Here is a 23,306-nt window from a genome sequence, read left to right on the forward strand (position 1 = left end):
TGAATGTTAATGGATCAAACTCCCCAATCAAACAGCACAGACTGGGGGAATGGATGAGAAAATATGATCCATCTCTATGCTGTCTGCAAGAGATTCACCTTATACCCAAAGATAGCAATAGATTGAATGTGAAAGGCTGGAAAAAGACATTCCACACATGCAGTAACAACAACAACAACAACAAAAAGCTGGAGTAGCTATACTTATATCAGATGAAATGAACTTTAAAAGATACTAGTAATGTGTGCAATCTGAAGAGGAAATCAGTGGGAAAAATTCCATTCCCAGTAGCAACTAAAAAATCAAATATTTAGGAATAAACTTAACCAAGGATGTAAAGCACTTGTCAGAAAACTACAATGCATTCTTAAAAGAAATTTAAAAAGACCTAAATAATTCAAAGAACAGTCAATGCTCACAGATTGGAAGCCTAAGTATCATTAAGATGTCAATTCTACCCAAATTGATACAGATTCAATGCAATCCTGTTACAATTCCAAGAGCATTTTTAAATAAGTGGAAAATACAATTATCAAATTTATTTGGAAGGGAAGGGATTCCAAATAGCCAAAAACATCTTAAAAAGGGAAAGCAAAGTTGGAGGACTCTCACATCCAGACTTTAAATCATATTACCTAGCTACAGTGGTAAAAACAGTATGGTTCAGACAGAAAGACAGACACATAGACCAAGGGAAGCAAACTGATGGTTCAGAAACAAACCCTCATATCTATTGTCAAGTGATTTTTGAAAAGCCTGTCAAACTCACCCAGCTTGTACAGAACAGTCCATTCAAAAATGGTGCTGAGAGGAGTGGATGACAATAGCCAAAAGAAAGAAAAAAGACACCCATCTCACTAATGGCTACACTTTTGAGCCTATGCACCTGCAATAAGAACAAGGCCTAGAGTAGCATTGTGCCTGGGGGTTTCCTCCTGACAGCCTTCATGTTACTCAAATGTGGCCACTCTCACAGCCAAACTCAGCGTGTAGATGTGATGCATTCCCCCCAGCGTGGGACACGACACCCGGGGATGAGCCTCCCTGGCACCGAGGGATCACTACCACATACCAGCTGAAGAAGCAACTAGAAAATGACCTTGAATCAAAGATTCAATGCGGAACAGCAGAATATACCTGTCTACATATAATAACATGACTTCGGGAAGCGGTTTGACCTAATGTAAGGGGGAAAAGGAAAGGAGAAATGAGATTATAAGGCTGTGAGTCTCTAAAAAAGAGTCTGGAGGTTGTCAGAAGGAATACCCCTATGTACAACTGAACAGAGTCTAAGAGACAGATAAGGTAGATACAACCCCAGGTATTGGTTCTTTTGAGGGATAAAGAGACCCACGGGTTCTATGGTCATGGCAGAAGGGGTTCACTGCTATGACAGATGGCCCTTCTTTGGAGCTGGTGTTTCTGCATGATGGAAATGGACTCAGAGGGGATCTCTTTTCACAAGACTTGCATGCTACTTTATTGGAATTGTAGTTGGTGCTGGGTTTAAGATATATGTAGGGGATTTGAATCTCTGGACTGATAATATGACACCCAGGCCCAGAGCCTCAACAGACTTCAGCTCCTACACTTTGACTTATTGGACTTACTCCACTCAGCTACCATGGAGTTGAAGAAGGTCAACCACCACAACATGGAGCCTAGAGTGTCTACAACTAGAAGCGGGAAGAGTGCATCCAGTACCCATGTGGAATCTAAGCCCTCACTTGACATAGGTGTGCAATGGACACAACCAATCTAATGTCCACAGAGAAAATGTGGAATGGGTGTGGGAACAGTAGCCATGGGGGCTGCTGGGTGTGGGGAACGGGAGGAAGAGATGAGATGTGGAGGCGTTTTCGGGACGTGGAGTTGTCCTGGATAGTGCTTCACGGACAATTACGGGACACTGTAGATCCCCCCAGGGCCCACTGGATGGAACGTGAGAGAGTCTGGACTATGATGTGGACCATTGACTATGGGGTGCAGTGATGCTCAGAGATGAACTTACCAGGTGCAATGGATGTATCACGATGATGGGAGAGAGTGTTGCTGTGGGGGGAGTGGGGGGCGGGGGCGGTGGGGTTGAATGGGACCTCATATATATTTTTTAATGTAATTAAAAATAATAATAATAAATAAATATTAAAAAAAGACACCCATCTCACACTTCATACAAAAATTAATTCAAAGTGGATCAAAAGCCTACTATAAAAGCAAGAGCCATAAAGATTTGAGAAGAAAGTGAAGAAAAACATCTTCAAGACCTGGTGGGAGGTGGTGGATTCTTAAAGGAGGTAATAGGAGAGCAGAGATGGTCTACTGATGCTTAAGGTATGTAGAAGTCTTAATTAGCTTTACTGTAAAAGTGTGGAAATATATAGTGTTGATGGTAACACATTATAAAGAGTTAACAGCTGGTTTATAAATGGGAATGTGGCTGGAAAGGGTAGTTTAGGGATGTAAATATCAATTGAAAGAAAGCTGGAGAATAATTTAGGGACCAAATAAAACCCAGAAAAACCAGAAGTGGATGAGAATTGTGGTTGATGGTGCAGATGCAAAAGTGTAAATTGTGAGCTAGAGCAGATGTACATCACTATTGCATGGTGGTAGGAATGTGAAGAAGCATGGGAAAAATACAACTGGAGTGGCTATGGACTATGTTTAACAGCAAACAATGTAATATTCATGCATATATGACAAAGATGTACTGTGTTGCTAATGGGGGAGTATGGAAAAGTGTGCCAAATGTTTGCTGCAGATCATGGTTGGTGGTGGTAATCTGATGATATTATCTCATAATCTGTAACAAATGTTCCACCATGGTGTGGTGTGTTGATGGAGGGATGTTGTGTGGGAATTCTGCACATGTGCAAGATTACTTTGTAAGTTTACAAATTCTGTAATATAATTTAAAAATAATAATAGGGGAAAAATACACCAAACATAAGATATGGACTATAGTTAGTAATAAGATTTTGATAATATTCATTCATAATTTGTAAGAAATATCTTACTACAATGCAAAGTGCTGGTTGTGGGTTGATGTATGAGACTCCGGTATGATGTTATGCATATTTGCTTTGTAAATTCAAAACTTTTACTATACACTTATTGTTTATGTAAGTCCATGTATAAATGATATAATAATAGTAATAGGTTGGGTTGGAGAAAAATACACCAAATATAAGATACTTTGGTTCGTAGTAATATTTTGAGGATGATCTTTCATAATTAATTAAAAATATTTGACGACAATGCAAGGTATTGGTGGTAGGGTGAGGGAAGAGAGCCCTGTATGATGTTATGCATGTTCGTTTTGTAAGTTCACAACTACTACTATATACTTATTGTTTATATATATTTATGTATGAGTGATTACTTCAATAAATTAAAAAAATTAAAAGATAACAGAACAGAAAGGTAGAAACATGGTTCTTTGCATCTGCACCAGTGCTGGATTGCTGACCTTGAGACACCCTTGATGTGAGAAAAATAAGCCCATTATTGGGTTAAACCACTATAACTTTTTTTCTGTGACATGCAGCCCAATATAGTCTTAATGGATAAAATCTTGCATGATTTTGCCTGCCTCTTCAGCCTTATCTCAAACAACTCCTCTCATACTCTGTACTAAAGCCACACTGAACTTCCTCTTAATCTTTGAGCAGTTCAACTCCTTTCCTGCTTCAGAGTATTTTCATGCACTATTTCCTTCACATGGCATAAACTTTTCCCAACTCTTCACCCACTAACACCTATTTATTATTCAGGTCTGAGCTTAGAGACATCTCCTCAGCATAGCCTTCCCTGATCTACCACCAATCCAAGGTCAGTGCTTCCATATCATACTATATTTTTCCTTTTTAGCAAGTTTTATTATATATATGGGATTATTTTACTTTCAGTTTAATGTCTGTCTCTCCAACTGGACTCAGCTCTAACTGTGGGCTGTGTTTATCTTGCCCATTACTGAATATATATCCAGCCCCTATAATATCTCCTGCCAGACAGGGGCACTGAAAAAATATGTGCTGATGAATGAACAAACCTACCAAAATGAGATATCCTATCTGACAATCTCCCTGCTTTCATTAGTTAAAATTAAACATTCCTCCCTCTATGCTTCTGCAATGCATTGTTTTGACCATTATTTTAATTCAATCATATTTAACAAAAAGGCATGTTTTCAAGGATCTCAATGCCTATCCAGGAGAAAAACACATAAAAACTAATTTTAATGTAGTGTAATAAGTACAGCAGTTGATGTATGAAAAAAGTACAAAAGTATAACAAAGGAGAAAATGATTAACTAAATGAAATGGTAGAGATGAAATTAGGGAAGGTTTCCAGGTAGAAATAACACCTAGGAAGAATTTTGATGGCTAGGAGGAAATTTTCCAGGAAAGAAGAGAAGAGAAAGAAATCAGGCAAAGAGTACATCATAAGTTAATGCCCTGGAGTGTAAAAAAACCAGAGTATGTTCAGTATTAATAGAGTGTAAAGTGTAAGGAAGGCATCAGAGGCATAGTGTAACATTGTTGAGGAGAACCACTAACCCAATAATCATAGGTTTCTCCATGAGATTTCACTCATGACTTTTCCATTTTTTTTAAACCTGGCTAAAGAATTATAAAACCATGACTTATATTTCATAATTTACACAATTTAGTGCATGAACAATTGTTTCCAACATTTAGAAAATGATTTTCCCTTGAGATATGTTGGCACAACATTAGGATGTGGATGTAATCATGTACATGCCCCATTACCCAGGCCAGTTGAGACCTACAGTTGGCCCCCTCTCTGTTGAGGCTGGGGAAATAAGTAGACCATGAAGTTCCTGAAATATTATCATAAGTGGCTTGGATTTTATAAACAATGAAGGATTTTAAGCAGGAGAGAGATTATCTTTAGATGGGAGTCAAAAAAATCACCTTGAAGACAGTTGATTGGAGGTGGAGGAACCAGTTAGGATGCTATTACAATAGTAAAGGTAACTATGAGGACCTCAACTAAGACAGCGGCAATTAAGAGTGGAAAGAATAGGAGTGATTAAGGGGGTAACTCAGAGTCAGAATTGACTGGACTTAATAACTGATTAGGTGAGGGGATGAATGAGAGATCGTTTGGAGGTTTTTATTCTAGAGACCAATAGTTGTACCATTTAGTAAGAAAAATAATACAGAAGGAAAAGCAGATTTGGAAGGGGACATAATTCCGTTTTGGGACATATGGTATTTGAGGTGTTTGTGGGGTATCCAGCAGGTTAGATGGACACATGGGTCTGTAGCCACAGGAGAAAAGCCTGGGCTGCATATCTAGAGTTGATATTTGTCAAAGAGGATGCTGGCTTAAACTAAGGCAGTAGCAGTAAGCATAGCAAGGAAAGAATGACTTTGAAAGATGTGAGAATTTAGAATATATAGTATTTGATGACTGATTGGATAAAGGAATGTGTAAAAGAAGAGGGAATTTCAGACAAATATCAAGTGTCTGCTTGGGCAGACTGAGTGGGTAATGGTGCCAACAACCAAGATAGGGAAAATGGGAAAGAAATTAGGTTGGGAGAAGGGGAAGTGGGTGTTGAAAGAAAAAGAGTTTGATATGGGACATGTTGAATTTTATATGCTTCATGAATATCCAGTTATAGATGTGCAAAAAGCTTTGAAATTCAAGATATAGAATCAAGTTAATATATAAGTAATAAACTATAAGAGTGGATGAAATCATCTTTAAAAGTATATATAGAATGAGAAGTCATCATCATCAAGGACAGGATCATGAGGAACAGCAACATTAAAGAAAAAAAAAAGTGGAAAAAGACCCAGGAAAGAAAACTGAGAAGGAACAATCAAAGATAGGATGAAAAGAGAGAACCCATAATTAGTCTTTATTTTATTGTTTTTAATGATAATTACTTGAGTACGTATTGATTTCTGTCCTCAAAGAGCTTTGACATAGCTTCCTTCAGGAGGAAATGTCATTCATTTCTGAATCTCCAACATTAAGCATAGTGCCTGATATTTATTATCCATCCAATAAATATTTGTTGAATAGAATGGAACTGAAATAAGGACTTCAATCTTTCTTTTTTGTTTTATTTCCTTATTTTTAGAGTATGTGACATGCATTGCCAGTGATATTTTAAGTTCATTGTGAAAAATCATTTCAGTGTGTCCTACACTTGGTCCCCTTCCAATCCAACCCCCAAGACAACAGTTTTCATTATAATCTTCTGTCTTTGCTGTTCTGGATGGAATTCTGTGCACAGAAGTTATATACATCTATGGGTATATCTATGTAACAAATTGCAGCACAGGAGCCCCCTGGGCTCCCTCAGGCTTTGGTATGACATATTTGAGCAATATAAATTCAGCTTCTCCTCTGGCATCTGTTACGAACTCAGTTGCAACTCCACCTCAACAGTGGTCTCTCAGTCCTCTCAAAGCAGAGAAAGAGTACTCTGCCGTGAGAGACTATGGCAAAAACTCCTCCAGATAACTATGAGGACTGCCACATTCTAAATGTAAGTTGATTTATATTTTTTCCCTTTTTGAACAGAAGCATGGTTTCACAGATTTATCGTATTACAATGTGAACATTAGGAAGTAAAATCAAAGGTGACGGATTCATGGCTTGCTATTTTGAGAGTTATTTTGTACTGTTTTATTCTCTCCATTCTTTACTTAGGCAGGAGCACTTAAATCCAAGAAGATATGTAAATCACTTAAGATTTGTGGAATGATTTTCGGCATCCTGGCCCTAACTTTAATAGTCCTGTTTTTGGGGAGTAAGCACTTCTGGCCAAAGGCACCAAAAAACGTAAGTAAATGCATATTATTGTCCAATGCTTCTGTTCTGAGTTTCATCAAATACAATTAGTAGTTTATACGTAAATTACTCTGAAAATGAAAATCATTAAATCCCTTTTATGTTTATTTCCTAGTGGTATGAAAAAAAATGAATAGATATTTTGCTATTTTATTTACCTAGTTATTTTGGTAAGGGGAAAATTTGTTTTCTGTATTTTGGTTAATATTGATAGGATGATCCTGCTTCTATAATGCTTGGCTTTAAGGAATTAAGAAGTTTCCCAGAAGCAAATTTTTAACTGTACAAAAAAAATACTTTCCATCTTTCTTTCAATTATCTGGGAAAAAAACTGGTGGAAAAGTAATTATACCACCATTAAAAGAAACCCCCAGAAATGGTAGCAAAGGATTTTCAGGCACTTTGTTTCTGATTTAACGCATCTGCTATGAGGACAGGCGGCAAGCTCCTTCTCAGAAAAAGCAATTCTCATACCTGGGTTTACATTTATTCATGACAAAAAAAAAAAAAACCTGAGCTTTTCAGCTCCTCAACAGTCATAATTGTTGCTGTCCCACTGAGATGTTAATGCCACAAGGTGGAAACCAAGTGACACCAAATTATTAATCACAGATATTTCAGAAAGCCTCTGGAATTGGGTTCATTTGGTGAAGTTTGGTTGGCCATTGAACTTTGTATTAGTGTACATTAGTGTTATTGTCACTCCCTGGCTCACACACAACAGACAAATTTAGATGCAATCCAAAGAAAATCATATTCCGTTTATGCCAACAGCTTCCATTCAAAAGATAATTAATTTATGTATGAACTATAAGGTGTGAATTTTGTTTTCTGACTTTGCCACTTTTTTCTTTCTACATGTGATATGTTGTTCTTGTTACTGTTGTTGATTTGTTGTCTTGAGATGCTCATTTCTGTTTGGTAACAATGGAGGGAGAGAAAGGTATGAATCCAGGATGACAGATAAAAGACAAGAAGAAAATGGGTTGGCAAGGGCCATTAGGAGTCAAAGGAGCCAAAGGAATGGTAGGAACAGAGAGGAAAGAATATGGACTGATGGGAAAAAAAGAGTCAGAGGGGAAATAATAGAAAACTAATTGGCCGAGGGTCCAAAAGAAAACAGAAAAATAAGGCATAAGCACCATTGGATTTTCCACCTCTACTGCCATAACCACTTTCATTTAGTGCCATAAGATACCTTATCAAGTTTAAGTAGGAGGGAGAATGAAGAGCAAAGCAACCTACTTTGTTTGCCTTTTTATTTATACCCTGTTACAGAAAGAATTTCAAGTATCATGCAATGCTCTGATTAGCCCTGTGTTGATTTCACTGAACCCTGCTACTGACCTACTTACTGCTCAGATGTCTTTGTAGAGAAGCCACCTGCATTCAGGCTAGCAGGGTGGACAAAAGCATCAAGATCAGGAAGGTAACAGTAAATGAACAACAGTGCCAGAATACATTCCTATACAATTCTTATATCACTTAGCTAATTCCCACGGTGGCATGCTGCCCCACAAATTGAATCTTGGATACTCTTTTAACAACTACAGATGAGTTTAGAGGTCAATAAACCCGTCTTTTCTTCATGGATGTGGTAGGGAGCTAAGTTCGTACTATTAACCACCCTTAAATGTTTGCCTAAATATGGGGCTAGATGGCCTTATCTTGTCTTATCATAGTCATTGGCGCTACAAATACTATGCTGAAGGGAATTGTGTATTTACTAAAATTAAAATTAAAATGAGTCCAATAGGACTCAGTGCAATTGTAAATGACTAGATGGGGACTTTGCTGTTGTTTTCCATGGCAGCAAACTCCACAGCTGGGTCCACGGCCTCCTCAGTTTCCCTATTACATCATCTTGGCTTCTCACTCAGTCCTCTTTTTAATGGATTATAAAGAAAAATTCTGTGACTTCTCAAATCAAAAGTAATATCTAATCAGTATGTGCATAGAAGAGATGGGATATGCTATTGAGTAAAGTTTATCAAAAAGCAAATCTCCCATGAAGTAATCCATATTGGGATGTAATTTTCAGCAAAGGATTTCTCAAAAATGACCAAAGCTCTTACCAAATAATCCAAGTTAATATCGATAGGTACAAGTTTTTTCCACAACGGTCAAAGGTTGTTTGTTCTCCATTCTAATGGGGACTTGCAATTTCTTGTCCTTACTATATCAGTCCTGACCTTCACCACCATATTTGAGGTCAGGTCCATTTCAAACTAAGGAAGCAGCTGCAGATGTGAATGCTTCATTCAGTCCACTACTACCTTCGAGTCCCAGGCAAAGAGCCCTAGAGATCATCTATGTTTCTAATGACAAAAACTACCAATAAGCCTGCCTTGGATCTGACTTCTGAATTGTGAGAAGAAAAGATTAGTCAAATTAACCTTGAAAAAATATTTGCAGAGGAAAAGGGTACAGGCATCTGGCACAAATTAAAGACTCTCCCCTTAAGAGAATGGCCTAATGAGAAAAAACTGGTAGCAGATTAAACAGACTCTTCCTGACTTTCATTTATAGTCCTGTAGAACCTGTGGCGATGCAGCACCCTTAGTGGAAAGAACTGTTGGTGCTACTGTGCTTATTGATGGCAATGAATTGCTTGCTGTCTTAGGGCTTCCTCCAGGAAGTGTTTACAACAAGCTCCCAACCACACCTCCTTTTTATTTTGTTTTTTTATGACATCTGTTTATAATAATCAGTATTTATTTTACACCCACATCTGGTGTTGACATTTACATTCCAGTAAGTTCCCCACCTCCTTCCATTACCTCCCAGGGACAAAAGATTTCAATTCCTGATCCTAAAGAAGGGGATGGTAAGCCATGTCTGACTCCCTCTCCTCATACACCTTAAACTCATACACACACACACTGGAAAGAAAGAGAACAAAATAAAGTGAAACAAGGACTAACTCTACATGAGCTGTTGCACTCCCTTAAATTCACCATGCCTTTTAGCCCACAGCCACTTGAGCTGAATGAAAGCCAAAGTGTATCTAGCTCCATATTCAGCTCTCTTAACCAAGCAGAGGGAGCCTATTTAGTCACAGAGATTTTGAGAAAGCATCACAATGAGGCTCCACTTCCAGGTTGTGACTTCCCTGGGATTCTTAAAGCAGATTCCCTGGCATAACATTCTTGCTTAAAGCTTCCTGTATTACACATTTGACTTGAAAAAATTAGAAGCCAACTCCCCAGTTAATTTATTCAAATGGAGAAAACAAATCAGAAAAATCCTCACTCTTAAACCAAAAGTTTGCAGATATAACATAGTCCTTGTAGCCCATCCCCTCCAATCCTTTGTGAAACGAGGCAGAACAAAAAGAAAATAAATGAAGGTCTGTACTTTCTGCTATACACAGGAACTGCCTGGTGATGTTTGGGCTGTTTGGAAACCTTTGGTCCTAAAGCCCACTCAACAATCAGCAGATTTCTGTGAATGTTTCCTCAACTTCTACATACCACCAGGGATGAGAAGAGGTGGGGATAGGGTGGGCAGCCTTTTTCTCTCCACCTACAACCTCAATTGCAGATGAGATGACCATTAAAACAGTATTTCCCAAGGTTGCAAGCCCAATATTATTCTAGGTTGAAAATCCTTTGCCCAGAAAAAGCACTTGCTTGACAAATATGGTTCCAGCTTTTCTTGTGCCTATTTATCTAATGTTAGCATTGGCCAGAGCCCAATTTTCTTTATTCCTCTTCTAGGCACAGAGGGGATGCAACATTCCTCCACAGGTTCCCTTGGCTTTCTGACACAGCAGTTTGGTTGGTAATATGTGGGTTTGGAAAAGCATTTGTATCTCAAGGAAAAAGCTGGAGTTGTAACAGGAATCACTTTAAGCAGGGGGACTAAGCTTCACCAAATGGTGCCACGTTGGCATTTTAAAAATAGTTTTATTTTTGCTTTTTTTAAGATTTATTATGTTTTTATTTATTTATTCCCACCCCCTCCCATGCTGCTTGCTTACTGTCTGCTCTCTGTCCAGTCACTGCACATTCTTCTGTGCCTTCTTGTCTCCCTTTTTGTTGCGTCATCTTGCTGCGCCAGCTCTCTGCAAGTTCAAGCCATCATCTCTCCGCAGGCGTGGGCCATCAGCTCTCTGCGGACACAGGCCAGCTTACCTTCACAAGGAGGCCCTGGAACATCAACTCAGGGCCTCCCATATGGCAGATGGGAGCCCAATTGATTGAGTCACATCTGCTTCCCCACATTGGCATTTTTAAAAAGAACACTTTTCTTCATTTTCTTCCTAAATCATTGTGACAGCCAAGTCTACCCTGTATAGCAACACTCACTGGGCCCACTTCTGCTCTGGGCTATGCAAGGGCAGCTCTAATGAATTTTGTAGAGCCAGACTGGCAACTATAGGCAGAATTCATTCCTTTTATTCTCCTAGGGAAGAATTTGCTGAGCAACTTGTGTGACACTAGCAAAGAAAGCCTGGGCCTTCAAAGGGAATTGCACTTGAGTGGCTGAGAGTAGAACTGGGGCCCTACAGGGAAAGTAGCACAGATTATCAACAATAAGTAGAAGTCCTATGATCAACCTGACAGATGTCAGGTCAAATCTGAGCAGAATTGGTTTTACTAATTATTCAACAACATCTGGCAACAGGTGGGGGATGAAGATGATGGGAACTGAGTCCCAGTGACATTTGGTGATATGACTGAAGTTACAAAGCTTGTGTTAGAGTTGAGGCTGGGACTAGATTCTGGTTTGGGGAATTCTTTCCACTATTCTTCAGTTGCATTTAAGAATAAGGGGTGGGGGTCGTGGGTAAGGAAAAATTTCCCAGCCAGCTTGAGTCTGTAGATGAAAGAAATTACTTTTTCCTGTTGAAAAAGAGGAAAGTCTGCACTGCTTATGCCAATTTTTTGCAAGTCTGAGAACTTGTGATTGAAGATGCAAAAGTCCAAGTTTACATAAGAAACAGTCTGTCTACTCTGTGTTGGTAAAGAAATACTCAGAGGCCCTATTATTTCCACAGGCTGGGTTAGTAATATTATGGTACAGTGCATTCCCTTTCCTTCCTTACAGCCTAACACCTGCCAGCCAGCTATTCCAAGCATGTATTTCACCTTTGGAGAGAGTACCTCATAAACAGATAGTAAATGATGAAGGTTGAGAGAAGAGCAACTAGATTAATCACAGGCTTCAAAAAAAACCATAAGCCAAATGTCCTCAAATCCCTTTCAGGAGAGGCTAAATCTACCTGCCCCCAAAACAGATCCATCACACTGAAGTCTCAGACAGCCTTCCTCTTTAAGAAAAGCTTTCTTTTCTGATCTCAGAGACTGTCACAAACAGAGGCAAGGAAACAGGGCAAACTGTGGAAGAGGGCTGTTAAGGCTCATTTGCTGCCCCATAATAGGATTTAACTAGACTGAGGAAATATTTCCTGGGCAAGAAAGAGACATAGATCTGTATTATCTCCATGTCTTGTCAATGCAGTCTTCTTTTACCTCTCACTTCCTGGACTTAACCATGTATCTATCCCATGCCACTTCTGATTCATATTCCACTCCACTGGCTTCCCTCACACTCCAGTGTTCTGCTCCTTATACTTAAGTAGGTGCCCATTTGAGAGATTCTGGAAAGATGGCTCTGCCCCCAAATTATTAATCCATTATTAGGAATTAATTCCTTTAAGTATCACCCTCAAGTTTAGGGGCAGACAAATATTCATCACTAACATCTTATTGTGAAATCATTTTTCAGATTGATTTCTTCTTTCACATAAGGAACCTGAAGCATCATGCTATTCCTAGATGTCTAGACAGAAGACAAAGGGACAGAAGGAGATGGAAAGAAAAGGGAGAAGGGCTAGAAGGGTGGAGAGTGAACAAGATATGAAAAGAGAACAGAAAAGGGGAGTTAAACACCAACTTTTAATTTTCTCTATTTTCTAATTTGGTAGGGTTTTTTTTTAAAGATTTATTTATTTATTTATTTCTCTCCCCTTCCCCCCCCCCCCCCCGCCCCCTGGTTGTCTGTTCTCTGTGTCTATTTGCTGCGTCGTCTTCTTTGTCCGCTTCTGTTGTCGGCGGTATGGGAATCTGTGTTTCTTTTTGTTGTGTAATCTTGTTGTGTCAGCTCTCCGTGTGTGTGCGGCGCCATTCTTGGGCAGTCTGCACTTTCTTTCACGCTGGGCAGCTCTCCTTATGGGGTGCACTCCTTGCGTGTGGAGCTCCCCTACATGGGGGACACCCCTGCGTGGCAGGGCACCCTTTGCCCGCATCAGCACTGTGCATGTGCCAGCTCCACATAGGTCAAGGAGGCCCGGGGTTTGAACCTCGGACCTCCCATGTGGTAGACGGACGCCCTAACCACTGGGCCAAGTCCGCCACCTTGGTAGGGTTTTACTCCTCATCATACTCTATCCTTGCTCTATCCTTCCTGGAATAAAATTGAATTGGTAGCCTATTCATAACTCTCTCAGATCAGTCATCGTGTCTCTGCTTTGCTCTTAGAGAGAACAAAACTTTTTATTCCTGCATCTCCATAAAGACCCTTACCCCTGAGCCAGAATGCTTAGTAGAGAGCAAGGTATTTCTGAGGCAAAACACATGAGCTCAGTCTACATATGGGCCAGCGAAGCTTGCATAACCATTACCCAGACAATGTGTTCCACAGGGATCTAGGCGAGACAGTATGTCTGGATTTGCTTAAACCCATCCCCAAGCCACCGACATCATCTTCCTAGATAAAAGAAAGTCTATTCCAAAAGGATACCATTGATAGTGGAATTCCTTCCAGGTGAATAAATAGCTTCCCATCCCATCCCCACCCCCACCAAGGATTCATACATAAATGAAGTCATTCTGATCCTGCTCTATTTAGTAAGTTATCATAGTTAAGCATAAAGTCAAAAGGCTGGTTAATGAATGAAAACAGTATGGACCCCAAAATATTTATTTGAAGGAATGTTGAAAATAATCAAGATCTGCTGAGACTGGCATTTCCAATAGTTTTCATCTACCAAGGTATTGAAGCAAAGTGCATTGCCAATAGTGCAGGAAAACTCATTCCACAGAAGTACACTGAAATTCTTAATGTCACCAATAAGGTTTCATAGTCTTTGACCAAAGATTGAAAATACAGCCTGTAATTTCTCTTTTGCCCAGGTAGGCAGCATTCCAACATCCCCTAGTCCCTAATCTCATTTTCCATCCAATAATCCATCAGTGGTGTTACTGATGAAACAAATACCCTACCTCACCCCACAGTGGTTAATGTTTGTCTCAAAAATGGATAGTACTTCTAAGGAAATTCTCCCCTGCTTGGAGATCTGACAAGGCTGCATCCAAAGTGTATGACTCTCTCCTCTACTTAAGTCAGACCGACTGAAAGCTCAATTTGTTAGTATAGGTCTAAGTTTCTCTTCTCAAGTTGGCTGCAGAGCTGGAACTGAGGACACATTTATAGCTAGAAGCAAATAGCAAGTCTAAAGGAATTTTCTACTTGTCACAAACCAAGCCAGGCTTCCTGAGTTAACCCTGTAGTTGCTGGGGATTCTGAATGATGTTTTTCTTCCCCCTTTTAAAATATGGTTTCTTATAAGACCTTGACAATGCTCAATATCTCCTTAGGAAGATGAAAATTTGCCATTAGTAGGAAAAACTTACTCAGCAAATATTTAAGTGTCCACTATGTCCAGGGCATTGTAGGGCTACAAAGAGTAAGTGACACTGTTTTGTGTTTTTCTCAACAGTTACATTAGACTTTGTACACTTGGAGTAACATTTGCTTCTGCAAATCCTTCCAACTTGTTTTTGTACTTGAATTTGGGAGAAATAGACCAGGTTAAACTAACATTCAGTCACACAATAGTAGACATTAAAAAAATACCCAACCCAGAATAAATTCTACGAGGTGACCACTGGAACCTTATCATTGTAAATCAATGTTGGCTCTCTAGACAACTTGCTATTTTAGACTTTCAGTTTTCCAAATTTTTTTCATAAGGAAAAATTAGTTTGAAGAGAATTGATAGCTAAGAATGTACTTCCAAATGGGACTATCAAGTTCAGCATGAGTTATGACAGGTAGCAAATTCCTTTAGGCTAATTATTTGTTTCTCTGGCTGTAGATATCTCCTCAGTTTTAGGTAATGAGTTTATTCATAAATGGGGCCACTCTATAAATCTGGTCTTATTGGTCCTTAGAAAGAGAGAATTGTGTCCTTTAGAGGGCAGGAGAGAGGTCTAGGGGGTTTTATTCCAGCCATTCAAGAAAGACCTGATAAGCAGCCTTTCCAAGGTAATTTTCTTGGGAGAGTCCATATTACTTAGTGCCAAGCACTTGACACAGTTGCTGAATTCTATATAAACAGGAGTATCTGGAGAACTTGAAGACAACTGAATAAAGTTTGGAAAACAGAACCTAGGATTAAACTGGGTAGGGTTGTTTAACCTATAAAGGAGAAGTGTAGGAAGGGGACGTGGCTAAAGCAGTAGAGTGCTTGCTTCCCATATAGGAGGTCCAGGGTTCGTTTCCCAGTGCCTCCTAAAAGCAAAATAAAACCAAAAGACAAACAACAAAACAGATGAAAAAAACAAATGGCGGTAGCGGTGTAAGTCAGTGGTTGTATGGGCAGGGTAAATCTCTTACCTAATATTGGCCAAAGAATATTGTCTTCAGATCCTTAGAAGTACAGACTCAAGTCTGTTGAGGCAATATTAAAGCCTTGGATAGATAAGAAGAGAGAGTGCAATACCTAGCCACTAGGTATTCAATGTTTTCACATCTCTGGACCTTGGTGAGTTGCATGGGTGAGGCAGGTGAGCACATGAAAAGGGAAGGGGTAGTTTAAAGAAGCTGCATAGGTTTTAGGTGAACCCTCTGCTTAATGCAAGGGAAAAATGCTTTACAGGCTGGTTTGCAGAATATTATCTGCTATTTAGTCAACACTGCCAAGAAAACTGTTGGAACTCTCACTAATTAGTTCAGCAACTTGACTTGAATACAAAATGCTGGCTCCAAAGGGATTCCCATATCAGCTCCAGCGCCAGAAATACCTCATTTTAATTTAGAATCTCAGAGAATTCCCAATGGCAAGCTACTGAGATGGCACCTCACTACAAAGGATCTGGAAAGTATCTGGAAAGAGAAGCCACCTCAGTTAAAGTATTCTATGAAGGGGCACAATGAATATCTTAGAGCTTGTTTTCTTCTGTTCTCCCAGACCTATGACATGGAGCACACTTTCTATAGCAATGGAGAGAAGAAGAAGATTTACATGGAAATTGATCCTGTGACCAGAACTGAAATATTCAGAAGTGGAAATGGCACTGATGAAACACTGGAAGTATATGACTTTAAAAATGTAAGTTGTCTAACAATGAAAGAGAAAAATCTCAAAAAGATATTACTGAGACATATGAAAAAATTGGAATATAAACTGTAAACTTTATATCAGCTCAATCTCTTGAACCTGATAACTGTATTTAAGGTGTTTAAATAGTAAATATCCTTGTTCTTAAGAAATGAACATGGCAGTATTAAGGGTTCAAGGAGCATGCTGAATACATCCTATTCTCAAATGTCCAGAAAACTAGAGAAAGAGAGAGATGATGATAATAGATAGATAGATAAGATGAGTAGAATTATATTGTAAATGTGACAAAAGCTTAAAATTGGTGGACATGGGTATTGAGAGGGATGTGTTAGAGTTCTCTATGTAGGTTTTATATTATTTTTGCAACTATCCTATACATTTGAAATTATTTTAAAATAAAAAGTTTAGTGAAAAATGTATTAATTTAAGCATTTAAATAGGATATGCTTCCCACTTAAAATTTGTGTGTCAAGTTAAAAATAGCCTTTAGCTTCTACTTAATTTAAAAGACACAGCTTCTCTTTGGATTCTAATTTTGCCAACAAGGAGCTCAGTGAAAGTCATCAATAGTGGCTATTATAGGAATTTTACTATTGTTTTGTCTGTTTTTTAGGGATACACTGGCATCTACTTTGTAGGCCTGCAAAAATGTTTCATCAAAACTCAAATTAAAGTGATTCCTGAATTTTCTGATCCAGAGGCAGAAATTGATGAGGTATGTAAGAATAATAATACTGTTAGCAGAAGTCATCATTTACTGGGTGCTAACTATGTGCCAAGCATTGTACTAAATGCTTTACATACAGTAATTCTCATTTGATTCTCCAATAACCCTATAAATAGGTACTATTATTATCCCCATTTTTCAGAAGAGGGAACTGGCACTCAGAACCAACAAGTGATTTGCACAAAGTCATGGCAGATTGGGTACTCGAACTCTGGCCTTTCAGAAAACCTGAAGTTCATGCTTTAAGGTGTGACACTGTATGTTTGTATATGGGTACACATTCATATGATGTACATTTTTTCCCAATCCCAATATTTCTAATAAAACGGTGGGGCAGATGGGGAAAAATCAACCCTGCCTTTTAAAAAAGTCCTAAAAGTCCCAAGACCATTTAGGATCCTTGTCACATTTGTCATACTGCCGCCTTCATCAATTTTAAAGATTTCAGTTCCTTCACCTTACCATTTTATACTGGACTGGTAATGGAACAATCCATATTTAACCTCAGTAAGAAAGGCAAAAACAAATAAGGTAAAAACTACAATGTGATATGAATTCTCTGGATACACACTGCCAGGCCAGGGGAGGCAACCTAGGGTACTGATGTAATCACAGAATGGCCCCTGAAAGCCTAATGAGACATCAGAGCACTGATGCCTAAATACAATCACCATGAAGTTCCTGAGTCTGTTTATTTGTCCCTGCTATTTTGTCTGTAATTATAGTATATTGTTATCAGTGGGGAGTAGGGGAAGTGGGAAGATTTCAACTAAAGCCATATTGTGACAGTATGCTCTCACTATAGCCAGAAGGAAACAAATGTACATTTTGTTTTGTTTTGTTTTAGTGTTCAACTGGCAAATCTAAAATGTGGTTATGGAAATGGCATAGTGGCCTCTATATACACTTTGTGTTTCTTCTCTCTTTTCCTCTGTTCTTTTTTACTTTTCTCCCACCTATCTCCCTCCATCTTAATTCTCATCTATTCTTTTAGCTTTTTTTTTTTTTTGAGGAGGGACATTTTTCCCTTGCCTTTATCCAAGTCTCAGAGTTGCCACTGGCTCCCATAGGCATTACTCTTTCATACTACAGATCTCATGGCCAGAGAAGATATTACTCCTCTCTCTAGAGTTTCCAAGGAAAAGGAGAATATGATTTCCCTAAAGGTGGTGCTCTGTTCTCAGGATATATAGTGAAATTTTTGAAGTTTTTTTTTTCAAACCATAAGTTAAATGTATCTGAAGAACAGAACAACCTTCAGGATATTAGGAATGACTATAGGAGGTGAGGATAGATGAAAATAGAGTCATTAGGATAAAAAGCAACTATATCCAATAACAAGTCCTGTGTTTTTTGTTTGTTTGTTAGTTTTACAGAAAATGATGCAAACATTTAAGTCCAGCCAGCAATAAGCACCTAAACTGACAGAACAGAATTAATTTTTTCTCTCATTTGGGCCCTAATTTCTTTGGTTAATTTTACCAAATATCTTAAATAAAGCAAGTAGTCCTCTCATGAAACTAATATTACTGTACCTTCAAGAAAATTCTATTTTTTACATTCAGACTACAGAGCTTTTATGACACAACTTTGTGGTACTGAATGACAAAAACTTCTTACTCTGTACTTCCCTCACCACTGTATCCATTGTGTGTGCATGTTAAACATGCAGAGCAAGTATATAAATAGCCCTAATTTTGTTAACAAAGCTAGTCCACATACCAACCTCATTTTACAAAATCACTTTCAATGCATCCCAAGGTCCTTCCAGACTCAAGGGCAAAAACTTGAGGGTTGTAAATGACTCAGGCAAAAATTATACAAAGGGGGAAACGGACTTTGGCCCAGTGGTTACGGCGTCTGCCTACCACATGGGAGGTCCGCGGTTCAAGCCCCGAGCCTCCTTGACCCGTGTGGAGGTGGCCCATGCGCAGTGCTGTTGCGCGCAAGGAGTGCCCTGCCACACAGGGGTGTCCCCGGCGTAGGGGAGCCCCACGCGCAAGGAGTACACCTGTAAGGAGAGCCGCCCAGCACGAAGGAGGGAGCAGCCTGCCAAGGAATGGCGCCGCCCACACTTCCCGTGCCACTGACGACAACAGAAGCGGACAAAGAAACAAGACGCAGCAAAAAGATACAGAAAACAGACAACGGGGGAGGGGAGGGGAATTAAATAAATAAAAATAAATCTTAAAAAAAAATTATACAAAGGCTTAACTTCAGAAAATAAATAAATACACTAAAATCATAAAGACAGAAATAAACAAAAGAGAAAGGAAAAAGCCTTATTAAGAGCTGAGGGTGGGGGTGGGGAAAATGAAGCCCAAATGATAAGTAAGAACTAGAAATATCAGACAATTACTTCCAGTACTAGAAACTGAAGAGACGATAGTGTACTTGACAACATAAGAAAGGCTATATAAGGAATATATCATTCCATGAGAAAGGCCCTAAGCATCTAGAATGAAAGGAATAAAATAGTGATGAGGTCAGTAAAGTCAGAGGCTGCAGATTTGGATTTTTAAAATAAAACCATATTTTATACTACAACTAGTTAAAATCAACAAGCAAATTTTTTTTTGTCTTTATTTTTTTTTTTAATATTACATTCAAAAAATATGAGGTCCACATATACTCCCCACCCCCTCACTCCACTCCTCCCCACATAACAACAATCTCCTCCATCATCATGACACATTCATTGCATTTGGTGAATACATCTCTGAGCACCGCTGCACCTCATGGTCAATGGTCCACATCATAGCCCACATTCTCCCACGTTCCACCCAGTGGGCCATGGGAGGACATACAATGTCCGGTAACTGTCCCTGCTGCATCACCCAGGATAACTCCAAGTCCAGAAAATGCCTCCACATCTCATCTCTTCCTCCCATTTCCTATCCCCAGCAGCCACCATGGCCACTTTCTGCACACCAATGCCACATTTTCTTCGATTACTAATCACAATAGTTCATGAATAGATTATCAGTAAGTCCACTCTAATCCATACTCTATTCCCCCATCCTGTGGACCGTGGAATGGTTGTGTCCACTCCACATCTACATCAAGAGGGGGCTTAGATTCCACATGGAGGCTGGATGCAATCCCCCTGCTTTCAGTTGTAGGCACTGTTGGCTCCATGGTGTGGCAGTTGACCTTCTTCAACTCCATGTTAGATGAGTGGGGTAAGTCCAATAAATCAGAGTGTAGGAGCTGAAGTCTGTTGAGGTTCAGGGCCTGGTATCACATGGTCAGTCCAGAGATTCAGGTCCCCTGGGTATATATTAAACCCCAGCACCAACTACAGTTCCATAAAAGTAACAGGAGAGGCTTGTGAACAAAGATCACAACAAGCAAATCTTGACAAACCAAAATATTAGGTCCAATTATTATTGTACTGATCTCACTAGTTTAGATTATGGGTTTTTTTTTCAGTTTGAGATAAAATTTCACTTGCAATCATAATTACAAGCCTAAAACAAAGTCAGACATTCAAACAACCATTTCAAAGGGTGAAAACAAATGTAAATCACTTAGAGTTCCAGGAGCTCAAGACATACATGACCCAGTGGGAGGCTCAGAAAATGATGGAGAGTCTTCCTGACTTTAACTGAAACAGAAGCAGAAAAGGCTCTTATTTTACTGAATAGCCTTGCTGTTAGTCCCAGGAGAGACAGACCAGTTAATTCCCACTAAGGTACCTACTGCATGCAAAGCACATAGCTGGTTTGCAATCAGCCCTTGGACTTGAATTCAGTAACTCAGAGTCAAAATACAATATGTTTTCCAGTATACCATAATGTTCCTTCATGTTATTTATTTTTCTTCCTACTCACAACTAGAACTACTTTTTACTTTCAGAATGAAGAAATTACCACAACTTTCTTTGAACAATCTGTGATTTGGGTCCCAGCAGAAAAGCCTATTGAAAACCGAGACTTTCTTAAAAATTCCAAAATTCTGGAGATTTGTGATAATGTGACCATGTATTGGATCAGTCCCACACTAATAGCAGGTATGGCATCATCCTTTTCCTCCCAGCATTGAGAGACTGCATTTCTAGGAAAACAAATGATTGACTTTATATCCTCTTGGAGGAGACTATATATGCTCACTGCCAATGATGAGGGATTTTTTCACAGCCGAGTTATAAATTAGATAAATTAATGCCACCCTAATGTGAGTTGTAATAGCAAAAAGTTAATCTGTCTTTCTTTGTGCATCTATATTCATTGCCATCAGGATACTAGCTCAAGTCACTGAGGGTTCAACCCAAGAACAAAGGAGCAAAGTGCCAAAGTAGTGCTCTCTTGTCTCAAGAAGTATTCTCTGTCAAATGGTGGCATTCTCCCCAGAAGATGGGACAGTCATTGCAGTACTCATTTCTTTGTGGCTGTTTTAGAAATCACTGTAAAAGCAATTGAGGGGAGAGCAGAAGTAGCTCAAGTGGTTGGCTGCCTGCTTCCCAAGTATAAGGTCCCAGGTTCTGTCCCTGGTACCTCTTGAAAACAAACAAACAAACAAAAACCCAACTTTCATTGGGGATTTAATGTAGCTCAGTGGTTGAGTGCCTGTTCAATGAACCCTGTATGATGTCATGGGTTCAAATCCCAGAACCTCCTAAAAATGGTAATTGAGGGCTGGAGCAGATGTAGCTCAGTTGTTTGAGTCCCTGCTTCCCATGTACAAAGTCCTAGGTTCAATTTCCAGTACCGCCTTAGAAAAGAAGTAATTGTAATTGAAGGCTGAAGGTTCAGAGTAGAAGAGTCCAGTTCCTCAACTTCCAATCAGCCTGTAGAGAAGAAAACAAAGCTCCCAGGACATCTCATTCTGCCTAGCTAACTCAGCATTTGGCCTCTCGCACTCTGGGCATCATAGGTTACAATACCCAAGAGAGGACACACTTACCAATGAAGGCATCTATTGGTGCTCTTTGGAGATTAAAAAAAAAGGGAATCTAAATGCAATGTGGTATCCTGGATTAAATGTTGTAACAGATAAAGAACATTAGTGGGAAAAAAACCTGATGAAACACGAAATATATATTTTTTAAGACAGGAAGGGGGAGGAAGATGGAGGGGTCAGAGGGCACTGACTCAAATCAAGCAATTCAGAAATATTTACTGAGCACATAGCATGGGTAAAATCATTGTGGGAGACACAAAATAAGCCCTATCCTCTGTTTTTAGCTTAGTATACTAATGAGAACAAGCAATAAGTGTTTGACACCAAACGAGTAAAGAAGAGGTCTAAGTACATGTAAATGGACAGGCTCATTTTGAAAAAGTTTCCTTAAAATATAGGTTGAAAAAGTCTGAAAAAGTGGCTTATGCATGTCTAAATGATGACAGTGAGAATGAAAATCTATATTTCCCAACTGCTATTCTCCCAAGCACTTCTTTCAGAAATGCTTGCAAAGCAGTTAAATCACAACCTTGTATTTATTATTTTAGTTTCCGAGTTACAAGACTTTGAGGAGGATGGTGAAGATCTTCCCTTTCCTACCAATGAAAAAAAAGGAATTGAACAAAATGAGCAGTGGGTGGTGCCTCAAATCAAGGTGGAGAAAACCCGTCATGCCAGACAAGCAACTGAGGAAGAACTTCCAATAAATGACTATGTGAGTCATGTTCATGTTACACTTTGTAGAGGAAAAGTAAAATGCCCTCTCAAAATTCATTATCTTCCATATCACATTCATTGGAAAAAGAATTATCATGGTTTTAAAACATGTTTAAAGAGACTTGAAATCCCCAGTAAGCTCAATAAAAACCCAACCTTTATCTCTATTGAAGTTATCACCATGATCAGTCTAAGGAGCTTAATTTCTTACCAATAACTTAAATCGTTTTGTAATCCTCCCCTGCTATGTAGGAACTCTTCTTATTGAACCTTCCCCTTCAATATTGACTTCTTTCAGACTGAAAATGGAATCGAATTTGACCCCATGCTGGATGAGAGAGGATATTGTTGTATTTACTGTCGTCGAGGCAACCGCTACTGTCGCCGTGTCTGTGAACCTTTACTAGGTTATTATCCATATCCATACTGCTACCAAGGAGGACGGGTCATCTGTCGTGTCATCATGCCTTGTAACTGGTGGGTGGCCCGCATTCTGGGCAGGGTCTAATAGGAAGTTTGAGTTCAAATACTTAAACTTTTGACAGCCAACATATAATAAATGCATGCTATTCAATGAATTTCTGCCCATGAGGCATTTGGCTCCTTGTAGCCAGTTCTGTAGAATTACTCATAGGTAATTCCTCTGTTCATGCTCAATAAACTTCTACATCATCATCAATGGCCTGATTGCTGCAGAAAATACTCTAGATAAGTTTTTGCCAAGAATAATTCAACTAATTGGGGCAGATCTATATAACATGAATGGTTATG

The 23,306-nt window shown here is 39.1% G+C and overlaps 1 protein-coding gene across 1 annotated transcript; it reads left to right on the forward strand.

Annotated features, from left to right (window-relative positions):
* Positions 1–6,484: 6,484 nt before the first annotated feature.
* On the forward strand, positions 6,485–23,043 carry TNMD (tenomodulin). The gene is made up of 7 exons (XM_004476371.1): positions 6,485–6,532; positions 6,697–6,828; positions 16,037–16,177; positions 16,803–16,904; positions 20,775–20,928; positions 22,367–22,533; positions 22,834–23,043. Exons 1-7 carry the CDS (start codon positions 6,485–6,487, stop codon positions 23,041–23,043), a joined length of 954 nt encoding a protein of 317 aa, XP_004476428.1.
* Positions 23,044–23,306: the final 263 nt, after the last annotated feature.

Source organism: Dasypus novemcinctus, chromosome X (assembly GCF_030445035.2).
Source record: "Dasypus novemcinctus isolate mDasNov1 chromosome X, mDasNov1.1.hap2, whole genome shotgun sequence".
In the NCBI taxonomy this organism is placed as follows: domain Eukaryota; kingdom Metazoa; phylum Chordata; class Mammalia; order Cingulata; family Dasypodidae; genus Dasypus; species Dasypus novemcinctus.